Source organism: Canis lupus, chromosome 14 (assembly GCF_048164855.1).
Source record: "Canis lupus baileyi chromosome 14, mCanLup2.hap1, whole genome shotgun sequence".
In the NCBI taxonomy this organism is placed as follows: domain Eukaryota; kingdom Metazoa; phylum Chordata; class Mammalia; order Carnivora; family Canidae; genus Canis; species Canis lupus.
In genome coordinates this window covers 14,549,809-14,574,333 of record NC_132851.1, presented here as the reverse complement: position 1 = coordinate 14,574,333, position 24,525 = coordinate 14,549,809, and the positions used below count along the sequence as shown (strand labels likewise).

Genomic DNA, 24,525 nt, shown 5'->3' with positions numbered 1-24,525 from the left:
TTCTTTCTATGGCACTGCTAAGTGGCTAAATATATGTTGTTTTGTAAAAGGGATTTTTGCTTAGTGACTGGAGAAAATGAATAAAAACTTAAAAATTTTAATCGTTACATTTTTACTTTTATTGCCAATATACATTGCCTCCTTGAGAAAATTATCTAATGGATTTTCTAATTGTATAGTCTTTAAAAAAAAAAACCTATTAACAGAAACTTGTACAAATTTCTAAGATCATCTATGGAAAGCATGCAAACCAGTATTCCTGAATTCAAGTCCTGGCTCCTTACTAACTACTGAATTTGGGTAACTGATCTCATCATCTGAGGCTGAGTTTTCTAATTCACTTAGGTATAATAATGCTTATCTCATAAATACATTACTAGAATTTAACATGATCATGTGTGCACAGTATTTGGTATTAGGTATATAGCTCAGTGAACTATTATTACTATACGAGTAAATGTAAAATTGAAATTCTTTGAAAAAAACAAAAAACAGAAACAAAACAAAACCATAAGGAACTTTTGAAATTACTGTCTACAAAATATATTTCTTTTAGGTAAAGATCTGGTTAATAAAATTAAACATTTTGACGGACATTTGGTTCATGGCACAGAGTTCTTTGACATATATGACTAACATAAGTGCATGGTTTTGTACTTTGTAAATCAATCTTGTGTGAGAGCTGTAAATCAGTACAGAAGAGCCAATATCTGTAAATTTATATTTCATCTTATGAGAAAAAGAAAAAAGGATGAAAAATGAAATTACCATGTAATTGGTGAACATAAATGGCTTCTAATTCTGAAACACCAATTAAATATTATTCATATTTATATCTTCAATTTTTTACTTTTTATTTTTCTTTATATGAATATAGGAACAGTTTGTCAGTGATTGCTGTTCAACTTCAATTCTTTCTCATTACAGTTGGGCAACTAACAGTTCCCCTTTCCTTTACCTTAAATTAGTAATATATAATATTTTATATTTAAGTGGTTATTGTGATTCATTGTCTGACTTTATTCATGTGAAAAATTGCATTTAAAGCTAGTGTTTGTGAATGACAAGTTCATCTGCTTAATAGATACAGGCTGTTTTACATATGTTTCTAGGAATTTTTAATGCAGATTTGTCAGTGAAATTAGTAATGCTTTTTTTATATTTATTGTATTTATAGGGCATTTAAAGAAACAATATGCTTCATACCAAAACTTTAATAAATCTGCCTTCATAAGTTTTTAAGATGCATAGAAATTTGTACTGGTGATCTGAGAATAAAAGCCTATCCATTGAAGTAAAATTACTTTGAGGGTGGATATGTTATATTTTGAAAAGCATCATTCAATGAAAATTAGTCTCTTATATGGATATCTTCTGTTACTCATTTTTACATGGCTTTCCAAGTGTCCAGATTTCAAAATCAAAAATACCCTTTTATATAAATGAGATCTTTCTTGGTGTGCAGAAAACATGTCAAGTGCTTTATATACATAATCTCATTTAATCCTCACAAAAGCCATATGATTTATGTAGGGTCATTCTCATTTCCCACATAAATGCAGAAAGGTTCAGAAAATGAGTTAATTTGTTTAAGGTCATTGTACTAACAGATGCCTGGAGCTGTGGCTCAAATGCACATTGGCTGCACGGAACTTTTGGCTTGTGCCTGGTACCTAGTAAATCTTGGTAGTTCTGGCCATTATTATGCTGTCGTTATTATTTAGACACACGTATAAATATGCTAGAGGAAATAGAAGGCTTTTAGTTACAAATTATTAGTTACAATGAAGTTCTGCAATTTAATCAGATTGTATTTCTGATCATGCTCCCAAATGCCACATCTTAACGCCAGCAAAGCAGTGACAAGGATGAAGGAACACTGGAGTGCATGCATGACCATTTAGAAGGGACCATTGCCCCCTGTGGCTATAGGAAGACAGCCTACTTTTATTTTTTTTTAATTTATTTTTATTTATTTTTTTAAATAACATTTATTTATTTACTTGAGGGGGTGGGGGTAGGAAAGAGGAGAGAAAAATCCCTAACCAGACTCCCTGCAGAGCACAGAGCTCCAAGACATTTTGTGGGACTCAACCTCAGGACCCTAAGATCATGACCTGAGCTAAAATCAAAAGTCAGGCCGCTTCACCAGCTGGGTGAAGCTGCACCCAAAGACAAGCTACTTTTAAAATGGAACTTGAAATAAGGAGTTTTACGTAAAGTCATCTAAGTTTCAAAGTAAACCGTCTTTAAAAAAATGTTAACGGACTATAGGCCAGTAAAACACTGCTGTAGGTGAAATTTGGCTTGCAGGGCAGAGTTTGCTGCTTTAGTGGCTTACAGAACATCTTCTTCCCTATATAAATTTGAATCATGTTACCTATTTATTTGTTCATTTACTGTAGGACAGTCTATTAAGGACCAATTGTTAAGCATATTTACCTGTAATTATTTCTCAATTGCATTTTGCCTTTCACTCAGGCAGATCTTCTTAGTTTCATAAATACGCACACATACTCACACACTCACACTCACACACCCCGTGCTGCCTTCTGTGAAAATCATTTTCACTTTAAGCGTTTTGCTGCTCCTTTTGTTTAAATCTTGCTCATACTTCCAGACTCGGCACCCAGACTTCTTTTTATAAAACATTTTCTGACCTCCTTTTCTAAAACATATTCCAACCCATGCCCCAAGCACTCGCTGTAATTTTTTCCTGAGGATGAGAATAGTTTATAATTCATTGTTCTGAAGATGTTTTAATTATGTGATCTTTGCCCCCCTGATGTATTGTGAGTACCTTTGTCTCCCTAATGTCTCTAAAAGAACAAATTTTCTCTTTAGGACAATCATATAATTTATTGTTCAAATCTTAGGTAATTGTTGGGAGTGCAAGAAGACACTGTTTAAAATTAAGCTGGCTGACAAGCATAAACCGGGACTGTCGTTACCTAATCAGGACGTATCATTTTAATTAAATCAGACTAGTATTGTATTCTGTCCCCACCCCCCGGACCCCCCCACCCGATGCCCAGTCCTCTGTTGAGCAAAGTAGCTGTTGTTTAGTGAGTGTCAGACAATGGATTTTAAAAAGAGAAACAAATCAGGCAATACTGGCAGAAGAATCTTCAGCAGCAAAATTCAACCAATGAAATGTATTTCACTGGACTTGGGACAAATGAATTTAACTGAAATGTAGCTCACATACCAGCTTTATAATCATCATTAAGCCACTGTCAGCAGCCACAGGCCTTCCATTTCATGATCTGTTCGTTATTTGTAAAGTATGTCACGTTGGCTCTTGGTGTTCTAGTCTGCAAGGCACTTTTGCGTAATCAGAGCTACTTAAGTCTGCCGCCGCCTCCTGCCGTCCTATGTGCTGTCCTTGGTTCTCAGCAGTCAGCCTTATATCCCCTGCTTAAATGTGTAATCTGCCTCTCTTGTCCCACTTTAGTTCCACAGGGAAGGCATCTTCAGGGTGTCATGCTGTCATTTGCCCACAGGATAGTTGATTTTGACAGAGCATTTTCTGTGCTCTTCACTCTCTGACCTCTCTGTTAAGGATCTGCCCCCGCTGGGTAATACAGAATACGAAGGCCCATAGCTTATACTGTTGAAAATTCTCGAGGAAATGGATCCCTTAGCCAGGAGAGGTTGATGTCTCCCAGCCTCAAAAGACGGCATGGTGCCCCTGTCTTTGTTCTCATCCTCATTATCACTGCCTGTGCTACTGTGACAGTCAACTAGCCACTCACTTCATTATCCCTCCAGCAGACTTTTCTCCATATTTCCACCTGACTGATGTTTTTAAAAAAACAAGTCAGATATCACCCCTCCATTTCAATTTTTTTTTTAATGGACACACAGTCTTAAGTTCAAAACTTTGGAATTACATCTAAAGCCTCCACAATTTGCAGCCAAACTGCCTGCCAGCTTCATCCTTCACTACTCATTTATATACATCTAGTCCTCTAACTACACTTTCCTGATAAGACAATGTCTTTTCACTTTTCTGCTTCTCTTCCATATTCCTGAAACAGGTAGGTCCACATTCAAAAATCTATAAATTCTTAGGCATTTTCCAAGGTCCAGGATAAATGATAATGTCTGGTACTGATGAACTCCTAGGCAGAATTAGTCATTTCCACATCTGTACTGCCATATGGTCTAGTTTACCCAGAACAGTCTGAGTTTATGCACGTTATCCTAGCATCCTGACTGGTTGGGGGCTTGGATCTGTATTTTCTTTTTTAGCAAAGTATCATTATTTGGGCCAATATAGGCCAGTACTCTACAGTAATAGGCTACTATTCTGTTAAAATACCCAAGGTGTATTTATTAGACCTCTATTTTGTGTTTGATCTCATCTAGTCATGTGTGAGATATGTTCATAGAGTTCAGAGTAATTATTATGCATGATTAAATTTGAAAAACAAATACTGATAACCTACCTCCATTTTCTAATCTTTTCCATATGCCAGGTAATTCACACTTCCCTTTCAAGGAGAATTTATAGGGCACTTGTAGGTAAATCAAATATTCTCAGATATGAACATCTAACTTATTCTGATTTTGGAAGGTAGTGGGAGAAGCATTTGATGCTATTGCCCTGCAAGCTGTTTTGTATAACAGCAAGTTATGTCATAGTCTTGCTGTGGTTTGAAAGATACATAAAGCTGTCAGGACATGAATTGGCAGGATTAGCAGGAAAAATGTGTTCTTGAAATATGCGCAAAAATAGAGGCTCAGGAGATGTGCTGCAAAGCTAAGGTATATAGTCTGCATGTTCTTTCCATGAGTGTTTTTGTTATTTATTTTGTGGGGTCAATTCACAACTATTTATTTTATCATAGAAATATTTTTTTAAATTTTATTACAATAGACATTTATAACAAGAGTGATTTTAAAAAGTACATGTTTAATGAAAATGTATGTAGTGAATATTCACCATCCAAAAGGCCAAAGGATCCTGAGATCCACAAAGATAAACTTACCTTTGAAAAAGTTGAAACTGGGCCCTCAAAAGACAGCAGGGAAGAATCTAGAATATTTTTTTTTTAAACAACTTTTTTTTTTTTTAAGTTTTTTATTTATTTATGATAGTCACAGAGAGAGAGAGGCAGAGGCATAGGCAGAGGGAGAAGCAGGCTCCATGCACCGGGAGCCCAATGTGGGACTCGATCCCGGGTCTCCAGGATCGCGCCCTGGGCCAAAGGCAGGCGCCAAACTGCTGCGCCACCCAGGGATCCCCCAGAATCTAGAATATTTTTATTGATATTTGTAAATCAAAAGTATATACAGAAACATATTTTTATTTTTTTTATCTTCTATTTTTTAATTTATTCATGAGAGACACAGAGAGAGACAGAGACATCGAAAGAGGTAAAAGGCTCCCTGCAGGGAGCCCAATGCGGGACTCGATCCCAGGACCCCAGGATCATGCCCTGAGCCGAAGGCAGATGCTCAACTGCTGAGCCACCCAAGCTTCCCACAGAAACACATTTTTTTTTTAAAGAAACTGAGAGTTCCATGTAATCTCATTTCTATAAAACATGTTTTGATAAGTGGCAAAAATATTTTACAGAGGAAATCATATGCTGATTGATTTTTTTTGTCTTAATCCAAAAGTAGTATAATACTGAATTACATGATACTTTATTGCCTCATGTATCATGTTAACATTATATAGGCTGTGGAGGGGCAATTTTATATTATAAAATATAATATATTAAATGGTCATTTGAAGCCATGATCATGTATTAATTCTAGCATTTGAAAAGAATGTGTACCTGCCATTATTGTGTGGAGTGTTTTGTAAATACCAATTATATATAGTTGGTGGTTATTATTGTGTTTGAAGTGTTCAATATCGTTACTGGTTTTCTGTCTACTTTTTTTTTTATCAACTAATGAAAGAGAAGTGTCGAAATGTCCAGTTGCAATTGTAGATGCATCTACTTATTCTTTCTGTCCTGTCATATTTTTGCTTTGTGTATAATGAAGATATGTCATTAAGTGCATAACATTTTAGATGCTGCATCTTCTTAATGAGTTGACATTTTCATTACTAAGAAAGACCTCTTTTTCACTGATAATTTACCATGTCTTGAAATTTACTTTGTCTCATATAAATATCTTATGACTCATATAGCACTAGTGTACTATTTAGCATCCTTTTAACTTGGTAGTGACTGTATATTTAAAGTAGGTTTCTAGTAGAGGCACATGATTCTCAAGTTCTTTATAAAGTCTGAAAAATCTCTGCTTTTTAGTAATAGTCTCCTAAATTAGTAGACCATTTACATCTAATGTTAATTTTTTATATGGTTGGCTTTGTCTATTATTATTTTTATTGGATTCAGCTGTTCATTGCTCCTTTTTATCACGATCGTATTTTTCTCCTCTATTAACTTTTTTTAACCTTTTGATCCCTTTCACCCATTCCTTCACTTCCCCAACCCCCTTCCTCTGCCAATTGCCTATTGATTCTCTGTACCTATAAGCTTAGGGTTGTTTTTTTTTTTTTTTTTTGATTTGCCACTTGGGACAAGATGGATGGACCTTGAGGGCATTATATTAACTGAAATAAGTCAGAGAAAGAGAGATAACATATGATTTTTAGTCCCAAATGGCAAAGCTGTATCTTTTTTATAGCTGAATAATACTCCATTGCATGCATACACATGCACCTGCACCCCCCACAATTTCCTTATCCATTCATTTAACAATAGAGATTTAGGTTGTTTCCATGTATTGGTTATTATAAATACTGCTACAATGAACATGGGGATGCTATATATTTTTGAGTCAGTGTTTTCATTATCTTTAGGAAATAGAAGTGGAAATGCTGGATCATATAGAAAATCTATTTTTAATTTTTTGAGGAAAACTCCACACTGTTTTTCATAGTATCCACCAACAGTACACAAAGATTACCTTTTCACTACATCCTTATGAACACTTGTAGTTTCTTGGTTTTTTTATAATAACCATTCTAACTGATGTGAAATGATATTTCATTGTGATTACAATTTGCATTTCCCTGATGATTAATGATGTTGAGCATCTTTTCCTTTACATGTTAGCCATGTATGTCTTCTTTGGAAAAATGTCTGTTTGGATCCTCTGCCCATTTTTAAATTGGATTTATTTGTTTGTTTTTGTTTTTTAGTTATTTTTTGCCACTGAGTTGTATGAGTTCTTTATATATTTTGGATATTAGCCCTTTGTCAGATATATGACTTGCAAATATTTTTCCCCATTTAGTACATTGCCTTTTCATTTTGTTAGTGGTTTCCTTTGCTGTGCAGAAGCTCTTTAATTCAATACAGTCTCACTTGTTTATTTTTGTTTTTGTTTCCTTTACTTTGGGTGTCAGATTTTTAAAATAACACCATGACCTATGTCAAATTGCTTAGTGCCTGTGCTTTCTTCTAAGAGTTTTATGGCTTCAGGTCCTAGTTTTATGGCCTCAGGTTCAAGTCTTTAATTTTTTGTGGTTTTTTTTTTTTTTTTTTTTTGTATAATATAAGTAGTTTCATTCTCTTGTTTTTGGCTAATTTTCCCAATTCCATTTATTAAAGAGTCTGTCTTTTCCCCATGTAATATTCTTGGCTACTTTCTTATAAATTAATGGACTGTATATACATAGGCTTATTTTGGAGTTCTCTACTTAGTTCCGTTGCTCTTTGTGTCTATTTTTATGACAATAACACATGATTTTAATTATGATAGCTTTGTAATACAGTTTGAAATCCGGAAGCATGATGGCTCCAGCTTTGTTCTTCTTTCTCAGATTGCTACTCTATGTAGGGCCTTTTGTGATTCCATACAAATTTTAGGATTATTTGTTCTACTTCTGTGAAAAATGCAATTGAAATTTTGAGACAGAGTGCATTGAATTTGTAGATTACTTTGGGTAGTATGGACATCTCGACAATATTAATTCTTCCAATCCATGAGCATGGAATATCTTTCCATTTATTTGTGTCTTTTTCAATCTCTCTCCTTAATGTGTTGTAGTTTTTAAAATATAAGTCTTTTGCCTTCTTGGTTAGGTTTATTTCTAGGCATTTTATTCTTTTTGATGCAATTTTAATTGGGATTTTTCAGGGGCAGCCAGGGTGGCCCAGTGGTTTAGCACCTGCCTTCAGCCCAGGGTGTGATCCTGGAGACCCAGAATCGAGTCCCATGTTGGGCTCCCTGCATGGAGCCTGCTTCTCCCTCTGCGTGTGTCTCTGCCCCTCTCTCTCTCTGTCTCTCTCATGAATAAATAAATAAAAATCTTAAAAAAAAAAAGAGCCTTACAATAGTATATTTCCATTTCCCCTTTAGTCCTTTGGGCAATTGTTTTCATTTATCTCACTTCTGTATATGTGAACACTCAAGTACATATTTTTTTAACTTTAAGCAGATAATTATCTTTTAAATATTTTTAAGTAAGACAAATTTCAGATTTTAAAATTTAAATTATTAAATATAGTTGTTTGTTCTGTGATAATAATACAAATTTTGATGATAAATAGCCTCATGATAAAAACAAAGCTCCCATAAAATTAAGAAACAGAAATATACTGAGAATTCATTGTGATGTACATATAATTCATAACTGTGATCAAGCAGATGCTACTCATCACAATAAAAATGTTAAAATTTATAGATATACTTATATACAGTGAAATAATTGAATTACATTTGTGTGCATGTGTGCAACAATGATACTGCTTCAAAAAATGAATAAGTAAACTTGAGTATGTCAGCACCATTTTCTCTCTTTGCTGCTTATTGTCATTCAGGCTTTGAAAGGTTTGCATTTCTGAAGCACTCTTTTGCAAAATTGACCAAAATTCCCTGGCATGGTGTTGAAATTATTTTAGAATTAAACCTTTAAATATGGTTTTCATTAAATCATTTGAAAATCTTTATTCAAAATATTCAATTATTGGAGTGCTAAAGATCTTCAGCTTTGAAGTTTTTGCTGAATTGCAATTAACAACAAAGTTTAGCATTAGGAAGACATTTAAATTTTTTTTTTTTTAATAAAATTGTGAAAGTTCAAACTATCTTATTTGAAATTTTTAACCACCTAATTTTTAATTGTATTACATTTATATTTTATTGTGGAATGGAATAAAATTGAAAAGAACACAATTATACAGCTTAAAAGTGAATATTTAAAAAACCATAATTTAAGGGGGGACATGGATGATTCAGGTTGTTATATGTCTGATTCTCAATCTCAGCTTAGGTCTTGATCTCAGGGTTCTGAGTTCAAGCCTTGCATTGGGTTCCATGCTGGATGTGGAGCCTACTTAAAAAAAAAAAAAAATCATAATTTAAGAAAACTTGTTTGACAAGTTTTATATTGTAAAAAATTTTTGTCAGAGAAAGGTATCTGAAAAGAAGTAAAATTCAGTATCTATGAAAATATTTCAGCTGAAATATGTGCACATTTGCTGTATGAAAAAAATCAAATTGAAACTTTCCTCCATTTTAAAAGTTAGCCTGAAGCTTACCAGATAACTCAGTACCTATAAAGAGAAACCTTTCTTAATAAAAATAGTATGACCTGAGGAGACATCAGTTGAACACGCCAACAATTTTAAATGTACTGAAAATATCTTTACCCAGGGTGTGATCCCGGAGTCCTGGGTTGGAGTCCCACATCAGGCTCCCTGCATGAAGCCTGCTTCTCCCTCTGCTTGTGTCTCTTCCTCTCTCTCTCTCTCTGTGTCTCTCATAAATAAATAAATACAACCTTTAAAAAAAAAACCTTTAACTTAAAAAAATAAGAATATATTCATTCTTTAGAAAAAAAAGAGTAAAACGCACTGAATAATCGTTAAGAAACCAATTAAAAATGTGCACATGTACCACAAATGATTATTTGATTACATTATTTTTAATGTTTAGATAATTCATATAAAGAATATATTCTTTTGTGCACAGATATATGCCATTTTGTTAGACATTATTTTAAAAACAGTTTCTATATAGATAACTATTTTGAAATGTTCATCAATATAATACCAATTTTGTTCATCAATACATATTTTTAATTATATAAATTATTTTTAACTTCTTATTTTATTCCCAGAATTTTTCAGTTTGAATGATAAAAATCACGTGATTTTAATGCCCTTTTTATTGTATTAAAGCTATGTACACATATGCTGTTCCTCTTAGATTATGTTCCTTTGAAGAGCAAGTATGTTATGTTAATATTTGTATCCCTAGAAATTGGTTCTGCACCTGGTACTTAGTATTTAGTAAATGTTAAATGAATCTGATTGAGTAGGAAATCTTTTAATAATGTAAAGCTAAAAGTGCACTGATACTGTACACTGGCAGTTAGAAATAATGTGAAACCATTTTTGTATGATTTGGTTTTTTGCTTATTAATTCTAGTGATACCTTAATATTAGAATTCAATTTCAGGGATCCCTGGAGGCGCAGCAGTTTAGCGCCTGCCTTTGGCCCAGGGCGCGATCTTGGAGCCTTGGGATCGAATCCCACATCGGGCTCCCAGTGCATGGAGTCTGCTTCTCCCTCTGCCTGTGTCTCTGCCACTCTCTCTCTCTCTGTGTGACTATCATAAGTAAATATATATATATATATATATATGTAAATATATATATATAATTCAATTTCAAATTAGGCTTTTATATAACATTTTATAATTTTTATATATCTGTCCAACTTTTTTTAAAAAATAATTTTTAGATATAAAATCAGTTTCCTATATAGGTTACTTTTTGTTCTCTACTTAACATGTGTTTGATTCCACAAAAATTGTATCCATAATTTTTTTAAAGATTTTATTTATTTATTTATGAGAGACACACAGAGAGAGGCAGAGACATAGGCAGAAGGCTATGAAGGCTTCATAGCTCACTGAGGGGAGCCTGATGCAGGACTCAATTCCAGAACCCTGGGATCATGACCTGAGCTGAAGACAGACGCTCAACAACTGAGCCACCCAGGCATCCCTGTATCAGTAATTTTATTCGCACTTTTATCCTCATACTGAAGCATAAACCACAATGAAGGTAGGGAGATATTGTCTTGTTAGAATATATCTTCAATATCAAGCATACCAATACCTGGCTTATTGTGGGGGCAGAGCAATTAACTGATAAAATAATTGAATATTCTTTTTAAAAAAAATAAATTTCTCTATCCTTGGAAATATATGACAACACTGGCTTTGAGGTTCTTTTTTGCATCCTATGCATTAGAAGCTTCGTTTCCTTCCTGGGTTGATGGCAATATCTCTGTCATGCTGCCATCTACTTTAACTTGACTTGCCATATCATTAGGTGTATCCTTAGAAACATAATGAAATTCTAAAGATAGCCACATTACTGAGTAGCTGGCAGACTGTAGGCCTAATAATAATGTTGAACATTCTTTATAAAATTGATGGACTAGTACAAAGGAAGAGCTCAATCAAGGGCAAAATACTCCAGGGTGAAATCCACCTCTAGTTTACCATCTGCATGTCAAGTATTTTCTGATGAATCTGACTCTGGATGGAGTTTTCTAACAGGTTAAATATTCCCATTACCCAACTTTACTTTCTTATACATAGTGAAGTAGAGAATATAGTGCCATTTGTCAGTCAATACAAAAGTATAAGGCAATAAAACTGGAACGAATGAATCTAAGGCCTTGTGAATACCAAATCTGGACTATTACCTTGCTGAAGTCTCCTGATACTGCAAAGACATACAATATCATTGGTCTTTAATGATTCATTTCAGAATTGATATTTTCATAGGATTATATAACATAATTGTTAGAATAGGACTTTAAAATATTATTTGGTACAAAATCAGGCAGGTAAAATGCTACTATGCCAGTTTTATAGATGAGACTGCTAAGTTTCAGGGAACAAGTGCAATATGATCAATGTCCTTTCTTACCATAGAAGAGACTTTCCTGCTTCTGATAATATTACTTATTCAACAGTATGAAGTCCTAGGTTTTTCTTTTTCGAAAGGTTTTGATATAAACAAGTCTATACCGAAGAGTCAATTTTCTGAATAGAAAGGATACGTTGGAACTTATGAGTGATTTTAGTGTATCTAGTCCCTGTTATAGAAAACAATGCAATAAGAAAATTGGAAGATTAATTTTCTTAAGGCCACTAAGATTGTCACTTAGACATTACCTCTGAATAATAGTTCAAGCTACCATCCACATTATACTTGAAATCTATATATGCACTGGTAAGGATTGTAAAATACGTATTAGGTGAAGTACATGTTTCTAATTAAATTATACTCTCATTTAGATTAAAGCAAACATAAGATTAGAAGTTAGAAGTAAAAAAAAAGAAGTTAGAAGTATATTTATAGCACTGATGAGTTGTAACAATGTTGAGAATGCATTTGATACCACTAGGTATCAAATGCTACTATGCAAGATAAAAATCACTAGGATAAAAAGATAGAGTAAAAATTAGAAGACTTGAGGATCTTTGGGTGGCTCAGCAGTTTAGTGCCTGCCTTCAGCCCAGGGCATGATCCTGAAGTCCTGGGATCGAGTCCCAGGATCGAGTCCCACATCGGGCACCCTGCATGGAGTCTTCTTCTCTCTCTGCCTCTGTTTCTGCCTCTCTCTCTCTCTGTGTCTCTCATGAATAAACAGATAAATAAATAAATAACCTTTAAAAAATAAAATAAATTTAAAGAGAAGACTTTATATTTTTACTGATGTTCAATTTATTTCTTATGTCAGGGATTTTTAACTTTTATGGTGAATTTATTCCTAACAAAAGTATTCATATCTAGATGCTTTAGTAAGTTAGAAGTTTGCAATGAGAATTTTTTTAAGTTTCCAAATGGAAGTGTTATTTGATTGTATTGACATCGATACCATAGGAAAAATTATATACACAGGCAAAACTTTAATAAATTTTTTATAGTTTCTGAAAATCTGAAAATTAGGAGATACTTTTATACTTTTGTAGATGTTTTGTACACTCTACCTTGAAGGGACTATTAGATATCCAAGTAAAAGAGCTAAATAGGCAGTTGAATGGCATGGACTGGAGCTCAGGAGAGACATCAAAGCTGAATATACAAATTTGAGAGGCATTAAGCTAGAAAGAGTATTTAAAACCATGGGTCAGATGAAGTTATCCTGGAGGAAATTGTACAAAGAAGGGAACAGAACATTAAACATTAATCCCTGGAGTATTTTAGCTCTCGGTCATCAGGTTAAAAAGATACAGACAGAGGTGATATTGAAAAAGAAACAGCAAATAAGCCAAAAAGAATATTAGTAAATTCTGATGACTGGGAGGCCAAAAAAACACGTACCTGAAGAAGGAAGGTTGGTCAGTTGTGGCACATACTGCTGAGAAGTTTTTGGAAAAAGAAGGAATAGAAGTTACCACTGGATCTGGCAGATAGATTTAACGAGCTGTTTAGTGACTATATCGATAAAAGGCTGATGATGAAACCGGAAATAGTTGTACAGATATCTCCCTCAAGAGAGATGCTTAATAAGTTTCTTATTAAAGAAATGAGAGAAATAGGAAAAATAATTGTAAGAGGATGGAGATGTAATCAGAGTTTTGCTTATTTATTCAAATTGGAAAATGGAAGTTATGTCTATATGCTATTAGGAATGGGCCATTAAGGAAGGAAGAACTAGTAATTCAGAAGAGATCAGAAATATTTAGGAATAAAGTCCTTGAGAGTAAAAGAGGGTTTAATACCAGCAGCACAAGAACTAGGGTTGACCTTCAGTAGAGCAAAAGCTCCTTCTCCATGGCAACACAGTGGAAAGCAGATATGATTGGACTGATAGATTTGGTGGTGCTTAAATGAGGAGTTGCCTGTCTTATAGCTTCTACTTACTCAGTGAATTATAAGGGAAGAAATCAGGCAAAAGAGAGGATGAGAAGAAGAAAGAGAATGAAAAAAAAAAAAAAACAATTGGAGTGCAATGTCCTTAGTATTGTAATTAAAGAATACTATCTGGCACATATATAGCTAAATATAGCATATATATGGCTAAATCGAATTTCTATTAGTCTGAATAATACCTGTGAAAAGAATCTAGAGTCTGTCTTTTTTGCTTTCCTTTATGGTGAAATATTAGTAGCAAGAAATTTTGTTGTGTAGCAAGAAAGAATTATAAGCTGCTCAATATTCCTGCCTTTCCATTTAAAACTAGATCTAATTCTTTTATCAATAAACAACTGTAGATGTTCCCTTAGTAGGACATGATTTAGTTTTGTTGTATCCAGTAATGGCATAGGATCATACTGAGACAATATACTATACTGGTTGAAACGCTGTTGTTTCTTGAATTCAAATCTCCACTCTGCTAAGAGCAAGCATTTAACATCAATGAGGTTCATTTTACCCACTTAAAAATGGACATGATAATAATACTTTATAAAGATGTGGTATTTTAACTTAAGAGTATAAAGTTAGGGACACCGGGTTGCTCAGTGGTTGAGCGTCTGCCTTTGGCTCAGGGAGTGATCCTGGAGTCCCAGGATCAGTCCCAGGATCGAGTCCCACATCGGGCTTCCTGCGTGGAGCCTGTTTCTCCCTCTGCCTATGTCTCTGCCTTTCTCTGTGTGTCTCTCATGAATAAATAAATAAAATCTTTAGAAAAAAAAAAAAGTATGAAGTTAGCCTATAGCCTAGTGTTTTGGATAATATGTGCTCTCAATAGAGACAGGAATCATTATTGTCATTGTTTTATTGAAATCTCTTCTAAATTAATTGTTCTTCATGTTTAACTGTATCTCTTTCTTAAATATACAGACTTTATTTAGTTTGACACAGTATATGCTAATGGAATCCCAGGGATAAAATAGTAATGTTGATGGTTGTAATTGTTTTTAGTAAAATATTAATTAGTTTTAAAGTCAACTGTTGTAAATGTGCAGTTTTTTGGACTGCTCCATCAGAATGATAGGTGGATAGTTAGTTTTCTGATTTTATAATGACACTTAACGGTTAATAACATATTTTAGAAATTTCATTTTAAGTAATCACATCATTCAAGTTTTATAATACAGTCTATACACTAAGCATTTTTTATTTCAAAGGTTCTATCATTTTTATTTAAGAAATTTCCCTTGGGTGTGTTCTCATGTCTGCATTCCAACTTTGACTACCCTAAATAACTCTGCGATGTTGGGCAAGTTTCTTATCCCTTGTAAGCCTACATTTTCTCATTGGAAAAATATGGATAATAGTAGTACCCAGACTTTTTTCAATCAAGTGAGAAGCAGCTCATAATGCAGGGTTTGAAAGAGTGTGTCCACAAAATACTACATATAAATAATATTAACTATTCACATATGCTAGTTATATACTTTTTCCCTGTGATTATTATCATTTCTATGTAATAGTCAACTAGTATAAGGAGCACAACATACGGTAGCCACTTGATAATTCAAATTCTAGAATAACCAAAATATAAATGGCCAGTCCTTTTCATAGGAGGGAAACAAGCAAGAGCAGTTATCTTTTATTATCAATTTTATAAAGCTTTGTAAGTTAAATCTAAGCAATATTTGGATATTATATTATATATAAGTGGCCTATTATATGCTTTTCCAGAATGTTCCTTTCATGATATCATTACAAGTGAGACTTTGGATTCTTAAGACCCTTTATCTTTGTTGGAATTTCTGTTTGCATATTTATGTTAGAAAAAAATCAGGAATGAATGATAGACTTCACCTTAATGGAAAGAAAATTACAGATGTTCATTTCATCAATTAAATTTGAACTCACGGGATGCCTGGGTGGCTCAGCGGTTTAGCATCTACCTTTGGCTCAGAGCATGATTCCGTGGTCCGGGGTTCAAGTCCTGCATCGGGCTCCCTGCATAGAACCTGCTTCTCCCTCTGCCTCTGTCTCTACCTATCTCTCTCTCTTTCTGTGTCTCTCATGAATAAATAAATAAATAAAATCTTAAAAAAAATTATATAACAAAGAGAAAAAACAAGTAAGAATGATAAATTTTTAGAATTTTATGTCCCACAAAAATGAAAAATTAATATCAAGTAAAAATATCAATCTATTTTTACATACATGACTAATACCTTATTAAATTCTAGTATTATATAAATGCCATTTTAATTATTCTAATTATATGAGATTATTTCATTCCTAATCTCAAGGAGATACAGGATGGCTCCTAAGTACTTATTTATTTTCTTCAGTGGATATAGTTTCTATTCAATACAGAAAACATGAATGATTGATACTAAAATTATATAATTTTGTCTGCCAACAAACACAGAGTATAGCCAGTATGGAGATCAAATTTTGAATAGATAAAGAAAATAGGACAATGGCATTCACACAAAATAATTGTTCCTGTGTGTATTTCACTGACTGCTTTTAGAATTGAAGTTGTTCCAATAGGAAAAAAAAAAAATGTCTTCAGTCTTTCATTAACTCCATAATTCTCTATTGTGCTTTAGAATATTATCCTAATTTGTTTATTGACAGAAAAAGGAACAATAGGTGTTCACCACCTCTGTTTCTTTACATTGACCAGATCCAAAGGCAATGCGTATTTTCACATACTATGTATTAGTTGCCATGTCGAAGACATCTAATGATTAATTTTAGCCACTTGAGTCCACTTTAACCACAGTAAATCTGACAATAGAGTGAAAACATCTCTTTTACCCTCAATTTCAGCTAAGATATATTACTGCTCTTATTTCAATACATTATTACACATTAATTTTTATTTTTGGAATGTTCATCTGAGGCTTCACACTTTTTGCAGAAACAGACTTCAGTGCTTGAGAAGCTTCAACAACAAAAAATAATGAGGTTTTCTTGTAATTTTATGTCATTACTATTTTTCACTTTGAAAGTAGAGCACATTCCATATTTATGTTACTTTTTTTCCAGTAAAAGCATCCTAAATGTAAATTTTCTATGTAGAACATCACTCCCCATATATTGTAAAACCAATACATATAGTTTAGTCTGGATGAAAACCATCACAGAGCAATTCAAGAACACCTTAATGACTCAGTTTATTGCAAAAATACTTCACAAAAAATCTCTATCAATATTGGAAGATCATAATTGTCCAGAGCCTATGATGCATTATAGATGCTCTGCGAAGGAACAGATGGTTATTACAGAACAAATTTACTTGGATATTGGAACCAACTTCTTACCCCATTTCCTCAATATTCTTGAATATGAATTTGTTATTAATAACTAAAAACAACTGTTTCAACAAGAACTCCTATGAAAGTAAACTTAATATTTTTACAATAGTTCAAATTTGTGCCAGCTCTAGCTTTTCCATTTGGAAGAGATATTGATATTGAGATATTGATATAATCCCTACCTTTTCCATAATTTCTTAATGGGGTTTATTATTTTATTTTATTTTATTTTATTTTATTTAGGGAAAAATTGCATCTCTGGAGCAGTTGCAGATAGAAGAGGATAGTCTAGTATAACATTTAAGTATTTGGATTCTAAAGTCAGACAGATTTCAGTTCAGATTTTGTTTGTGTACTCTTTAGTTTTTGTAATATTGGACAGGTTACTTAATCTCTCTAAATTTTAGTTTTCTCACCTCTAAATAAGGATAATAATAACACTTGTCTCATAGGTTGTTAGGAATATTTAAGGAATTATATATGTAAAATTCCTGCCCATAGTCATTGCTCAGAAACATTAGTTTATCAGAAAAAATGAAGCAAAACTACAAGACTTTTGATTATACATGATACATAGATTTTTTTTCATTTAAGTGATCAGTAAAATTGTATTTGCAGTCCACATTTAGTAACCCTTTTAAAAATGAAACCCTTAAAAATTAACTTTTTTAGTCTGTTGAAAAAGTAAACAAAATATATGTTGCATATGCATATATATATGAATGATCATTTTTTGTTTTTATTGCATTTTATTTTATTTTTAAAGATTTTTTTATTTGAGACAGAGAGTGTGTTCATGCACACACGTGAGGGGTGGGAAGGGTGAAGGATGGCGAAAGAATCTCCAGCAGATCAGCTCTGAGCTCAGAGTCAGACAGAGGACTAAATCTCAAGAAAACTGAGATCATGACCTGAGCCAAAAACAAGAATCTGATGCTAAAGCAACCTATGTGCCCTTTATTTTAGAGATCGCTTTTCTTCCTCTTTTTTTTTTTTTTTTCGTTTTGAGTAGGCTCCTAACTAGCATGAAGCCCAACATGGCATTTGAACTCATGACCCTGAGATCCAGACCTGAGCTGAGATCTACTGCTTTTTTTTCAGTGTCAGGCTTAGCATCCCACCATTATCCTTTTTTTCTCAGTTTTTTAGATGATGTGTTCCTTTTGATTCCCATACAACATTAAGAATCAGAACATTACAATATTGGGTGCAGATTCTCTGGTTTCTTGGTTGTGTATATATGTTAGAGAGATGAGCTACAACAAGTTTACTAGGCAGATTGATCAATCTATCAATCTATCTATATCTACTTACCTGTGTATCTATATAACTACCTACCCCCTCAGGATGTTTATAATAGAATCTCTTTATTGGTACCACCACTATGCAAAATAATTTGGAGTTTCTTTAGTTCTATTGTGTCTGCTCATTTCTTCTTTGTGTTTGTAGAACCTAGCAAAATGTTTGGAATATATTAAGTTAGTAAGTGAATGAATGAGTGAATATCAGTTATGTGTCTGTAATCAGCAATTTATGTCATTAGTTTAATATGCAATTAAAAAAATAATTTATACTAAGTGAATCCTACATTTATGAATATAGTTTAATAATAATTTAAATGGAAATTTTAATAGCTTCTTTGTCTTAATACTTAATTGCCATATGCTTTAGGGTAAATCTACTTTATGGTAATTCAAAATAATATTTTGTCCATTAACCTGAATAATTGGAGTTAACTATTATTAAACGTGTCATATACTGTATATAGAAGAATAGTTGCTTTCCTATGGTCTCATACTATTCTGCTTTCTCTAATGATTTTTTTAACTTTTTATTTTTAGACACTTATATGCAGTTGTAAGAAATAATAAAGAGATCCTATATACTCTTCACCCAGTTTCCTGCAATGACAACTTCTTGTATAACTATAGCACAATATCCCAACAACAAAATTGATTTTGATACAATCTATCAATCTTATTTAAATTTTATTAACTTTGAATATATCTGTGTGTATATGTTTATTTAGCTCTATGTAGATTTGTTTGTTGTTGTTTTTTAAGATTTTATTTATTCATAAGAGACAGAGAGAGAGAGAGGCAGAGACACAGACAGAGGGAGAAGCAGGCCCCATGTAGGGAGCCCAATGCAGAACTTGACCCGGATCTCCGGGATCAGGCCCCGGGCTAAAGACAGCACTAAACTGCTGAGCCACCTGGGCTGCCCCTATTTAGCTCTATGTAGATTTGTAAGACCAGCACAGTAAGGACATAGTACAGTTCATCACAAGGATCCCTTATCTTATCTTTAATAGCTATGGTCACTCCTTTCTATCCCCTCCCCCTACAACTCCTGGTACTAACTAATCTGTTTTCCAGCTTTCTAATTTTGTCTCTTCAAGAATGTTACATAAATAAAGTCATACAGTATGATATTTGATGTTGTATTTGATATTGTATTTTTTCACTCTGCATAATTCCTTTCAGATCCTTTTAAGTTGTGATGTGTATTGTCGTTCCTTTTTATTGCTGAGTAATATTCCATGGTATGCAAACACAGTTAGTTTAATTATTCATTTGTTGAAGAACATTTGGGTTATTCCTACTTTTTAGCTTCTATGAATAAATATGTGTTCAGGTTTTTATGTGGTCATAAGTCTTCATCTCCCTGGGATAAATGTACATGAATGTAATTACTGAGCTGTATGGTAAGCACATGGTTAGTCTTGCAAGAAACATGCTTATTTCCAAAGTGGCTATAACATTTTATATTTCCAATAGCAGTGCATGAATAATTTCATTTTCTCCAGAACCTTGCCAGCATTAGATAAGATGCATCTTATCTTTTACTTTAGCCAATCTGATAGGTATATAATAATATCTCGTTGCAGTTTTAATTTGCATTTCCCTAATAGTAAATGAGATTGAAGAAATCTTTTTGTGTACCATCCAGTATCCTCTTCATTGAAAATTTTTTTGCCCATTTCTTAATTGGATGTGTTTTCTTCTTCCTCCTCTCTACCACACTTGAGTTTTAAGAGTTATTTATGTATATCGTAGATACAAGTCCTTTGTGGAATAGTTCCCTTGCAGATATGTTCTTTCTATGGTTTTCTCTTCAACTTCTACACAGTCTTTCACAGAGCATCTAATAACTTTCAGGAAATCTATTATTTAGCTACTAAAATGGCATGCCCCTTCTTGAAACAAGTTAGCACACAAATTAACAAAAACGATTTCAATTATTTTTTTGTGTAGGGATTGAAAAATTGGCCCAAGCATTTCTTAAGTTAAATTTCTAAAAGCATGTAGATATAAGGAAGATTCTAAACTGTAAGGTCTGGAATGTTGAAATTGATTTTGGTAGCGTCAAAACTAAAGATTTGTTTCTGTCTTTTGATAGGTTCTGTTGCCACTGCATGTCGTGACCCAGGGGTTCCCATGAATGGGACTCGAAATGGGGATGGACGAGAACCTGGGGACACTGTTGTTTTTCAATGTGACCCAGGATATGAGCTTCAAGGAGAGGAAAGAATAACCTGCATTCAAGTAGAAAATCGATACTTCTGGCAGCCCAGCCCGCCGGTCTGTATAGGTATGAATTAAAGAAAAATTAAAATTTTATATAAATATAAAACAATGATTAAAATGGGTATTGATGTTATTAAGAACAATATTCTAGAATAGGTTTTATATGAGATCTAATATTTCTAAGATCTATGAATCTCCAAAAAAAAGGCATAAAATCTTAAATGATCATAATTTTTTTTCTCAATGAAAAGGTCCGTAATCTCATTAGATTCTCAATGGTTTGATGATCCTGACTAAAAAAAAAAAAAAAAAAAAAAAAAAAAAAAAAAAAGTTAATAAGTAAAGCTTTTGAAAAGTCTAAATTTTCCCTTATATACTATAAAAATGTAGTTACCCACTGCTTTTAAAATTTAAAAGAGTAGATTCAGATTCTGCATTTGAAATGGGCCATATTCATCTTGTATCTCTAATAGATATTTCTTGTAGGGAATGGAAATTTAATTGAAACTTTATGTTTGAGTTTAGTTTCAAAGCTTTGGCTTTACATTCCATTCATGAGTAGTAAAATATAAATCTAAGGATTTACAGCAGATTGGTGCATACATTCAACTGTCTTTTACCTCTATGTTCTGTTCTTGATCCTCCCAAGTTAAACTCTAGAAAATTAAGATACATATTATATCTCTACTGGTATGAGAAAAGTTAGAAGAATGTACCTACCATCTTTAGCATAAAACCTGCTATAAAATCTTTTTAAAATCTCATTATTAAGTTTTTTAAATTAAAATTGGCTAATCTCAAACCTTTTACCTCAAGTATCTTAGAATTAATGCTGCCTTGAATTTACAATAGATTTTTACCAAAGTATGTTCTCTCTACTCAAAATTTTATTTCTTTACATATTCTCTCTTACTATACTGTAAGCAACTTGAGAGATTCCAGATTCATTCATTCATTGTTCATGGTTGTATTTCTTAAAGAATTCAACTTAAGCAAATCTGGCACATTTAGGAAACAAAACCTTATTTTTGTTCAGTTATATGCAATGCATAAATGCATTTTCAATAATCATTTCACAGTAATTATTTTGAGTCACATGGTAATAGGAAGAGTGTGTAGTACCTCAGTCAGAAGGGAACAAACTCAACCACTCAATTCAGATTTGTTTTCCTCATCTTGTAACTTCATATGCAAGAGTTGCAAGCTCAAATTCATTAGTAACTCAGGGTATCCTAGGCATTGTTCTCAACATGGAGGATTTAGCGGTAAAACAACAGAGGAGGGGCAGCCAAGGTGGCACAGTGGTTTAGCGCCACCTTTGGTCCAGGGCGTGGTCCTGGAGACCCGGGATTGAGTCCCATGGCAGGCTCCCTGCATGGAGCCTGCTTCTCCCTCCACCTGTCTCTGCCTCTCTCTCTCTCTCTCTCTCTCTCTCTCTCTCTCTCTCTCGTCTTTCATGAATAAATAAATAAAATCTGAAAACAACAACAACAACAACAACAACAGAGGAGTTCCCTATTCTTGTGAACCTACTTTCTAATGAAATGAAAGCTAAAAAAAAAAAAAAATCTGTATTTCACATCACGTTTTCTGTGTTTTACACGTTGGCATTTCAAAACACTTGATGCATAAAGCAAGACACATCTAAAGCCTCAAGCCTGTCAGAGAGTAATGACAGTTCTAGACCTTTGTAGAAAATGAGGCAGATAACATAAGTTATTAGAGAAACTTTAAAAAAATAAAATAACATAAGGACATACCTTGAACCAATACAGACTTACCTATATTCTCCTTTAATCTTCATTATTTCCATTTAGCATTTATATTGTTCTTCATCCACTGCTATAAGATTCTAAATCAAGCATTGATTAATTTACATTTACTATAACTATACTTATAAAAACAAAAAATAAAATACAGTTAAGAAACATTTTCAGGGATGCCTGGGTGGCTCAGTGGTTGAGCATCTACCTTCGGCTCAGGTTGTCATCCTGGGATCCAGGATCGAGTCTCACATTGGGCTACTTGCAGGGAGCCACTTCTCCCTCTGCTTGAGTCGCTGCGTCTCTCTGTGTGTCTTTTATGAATAAATAAATAAAATCTTTAAAATTCTTTTTTTCAAAGAAAAAGAATGAATTTTCCATTTGTTTACTATTCAGTTAACCTTAAAAAATCCAATTAAATTAAAACACCACATTCCAAATGATTGGAATTTGACTATCTCATAAAGAGAATCTTTGTGTAAAGAAGAAATGATAGAATACTACAGAACTACTGTAGGAGTTTTTGATTTGTTAGAACTCTTCAACCTAGTGAGAGGGTGTGGCTTATTAGAATTACCAGAGGGCTATATAATGTGAAATGTTATTATGTTTAGAATTCTAAAATATCAGACAGCCTTACACTAAAATTCTAGAAAACACTAAAATACAAAACATAAAGGATGAAAGATTTTTGTGATTAGCTTTAATATAATTCCATTTGTAGACAAGACTTTAGCTTTCAAGTCCTAATTCTAGGGGGAAAAATAGTTAAACACTAAGTATTTTTTAAATTGAGCAGGTTGAGCAAAGTTTTTTTATGGATTATGGTGCTGTGTATTATTTTTTGGTGGGAAAAGATAGCTTGAGGAGAAGATATGCATTAGAGCTTCTCTGAGGAAGAAAATAACCTAAAAAAAAAAAATGTCTGAAAAATTGCTAAGGCTGCACAAATCTTGACCTCTGAAACTGATAAGAAAGAACTCCATGATTGGAAATACTATGCCAAAGATTAACTCTGAACTTTTTAGAAACTCCATAAGTCTATGTCTCAGACCCTGGAGTATAAAGCATTTTGCTTGCATGTTGAAATAGCCTTTAAGCAAGTACCAAATAGAAGGACGTCATCTTTAAGAGAGTTAATAGAATTCATTCCAACAAAATTGACAGTGTGAAGATTACTTTGACATTGCCAAAGGGAAAGTAGTAGCACTCAATATGAAGGTAAGTAACAAAGACAATGTGAGTGGGCTGCTGCTAAAGTCAGTATACACAAATAAAACTAAATGGGGTCAAAGAAAATTAAGATTATAAAATAGGGTTGCCTGGGTGGCTCAGCAGCTGAGCGTCTGTTTTTGGCTCAGGGTGTGATCCCAAGGCCCTGGAATCGAGTTCTGCATCTGTCTCCCTGTGAGGAGCCTGCTTCTCCTGCCTATGTCTCTGCCTCTGTCTCTCATGAATAAATAAATAAAATCTTTTAAAAAAATATTATAAAATAATTATCAATAGTGGCCTGTGTAACTGCCTTTTGAGAAACAACACTCATCATTTATGTCAGAAATCCATGGAACCTAACTGAAAATTTATTTCATAAATCTATTTGACTTAAAGAGACTTTTATTCTGGATGTTTGATGATTACATGCATAAAAATAAAAATGTATTTTCCAAATGCTATTTAAAGTTTTCTCTTTTTGAGGCAAAGAAAATTTTCTTTACTCAATATTTGGGATATACAAATGTCAGGTAATATTTCTCCTTGCCTCGGTGGCTTTTGCAGATTTCCAAAATCAACTATAACGAACTATATTGGGAAATTGTTGTTATATAATTTAAATAATGGAATCACAAGAATTTTTAGATGATCTTATGCCTAGATTATAGAATGATCATGGAAAATATCCAGTAAGATACTTAAAAATATATGTAATATATTTTCCTATATCTTTTTTAAAAATTTCCCTATATCTTTGGTGATAAAGGATATAAACATATAAAAGTATATATGGACGCATGCATTTGTATATACAAATTGTATATTGTCAGAAATTGTATATTTC

At 33.1% G+C, this 24,525-nt stretch overlaps 1 protein-coding gene across 1 annotated transcript in view; it reads left to right on the top strand.

The window, feature by feature from the left end:
• Positions 1-24,525, top strand: part of CSMD3 (CUB and Sushi multiple domains 3) — a 1,168,727-nt gene that overhangs the window by 874,020 nt on the left and 270,182 nt on the right. Inside the window, exon 28 of the mRNA XM_072774281.1 lies at positions 20,579-20,770. Within this exon, the coding sequence (XP_072630382.1) occupies positions 20,579-20,770 (192 nt within the window). The remainder of the gene's footprint in view (positions 1-20,578; positions 20,771-24,525) is intronic.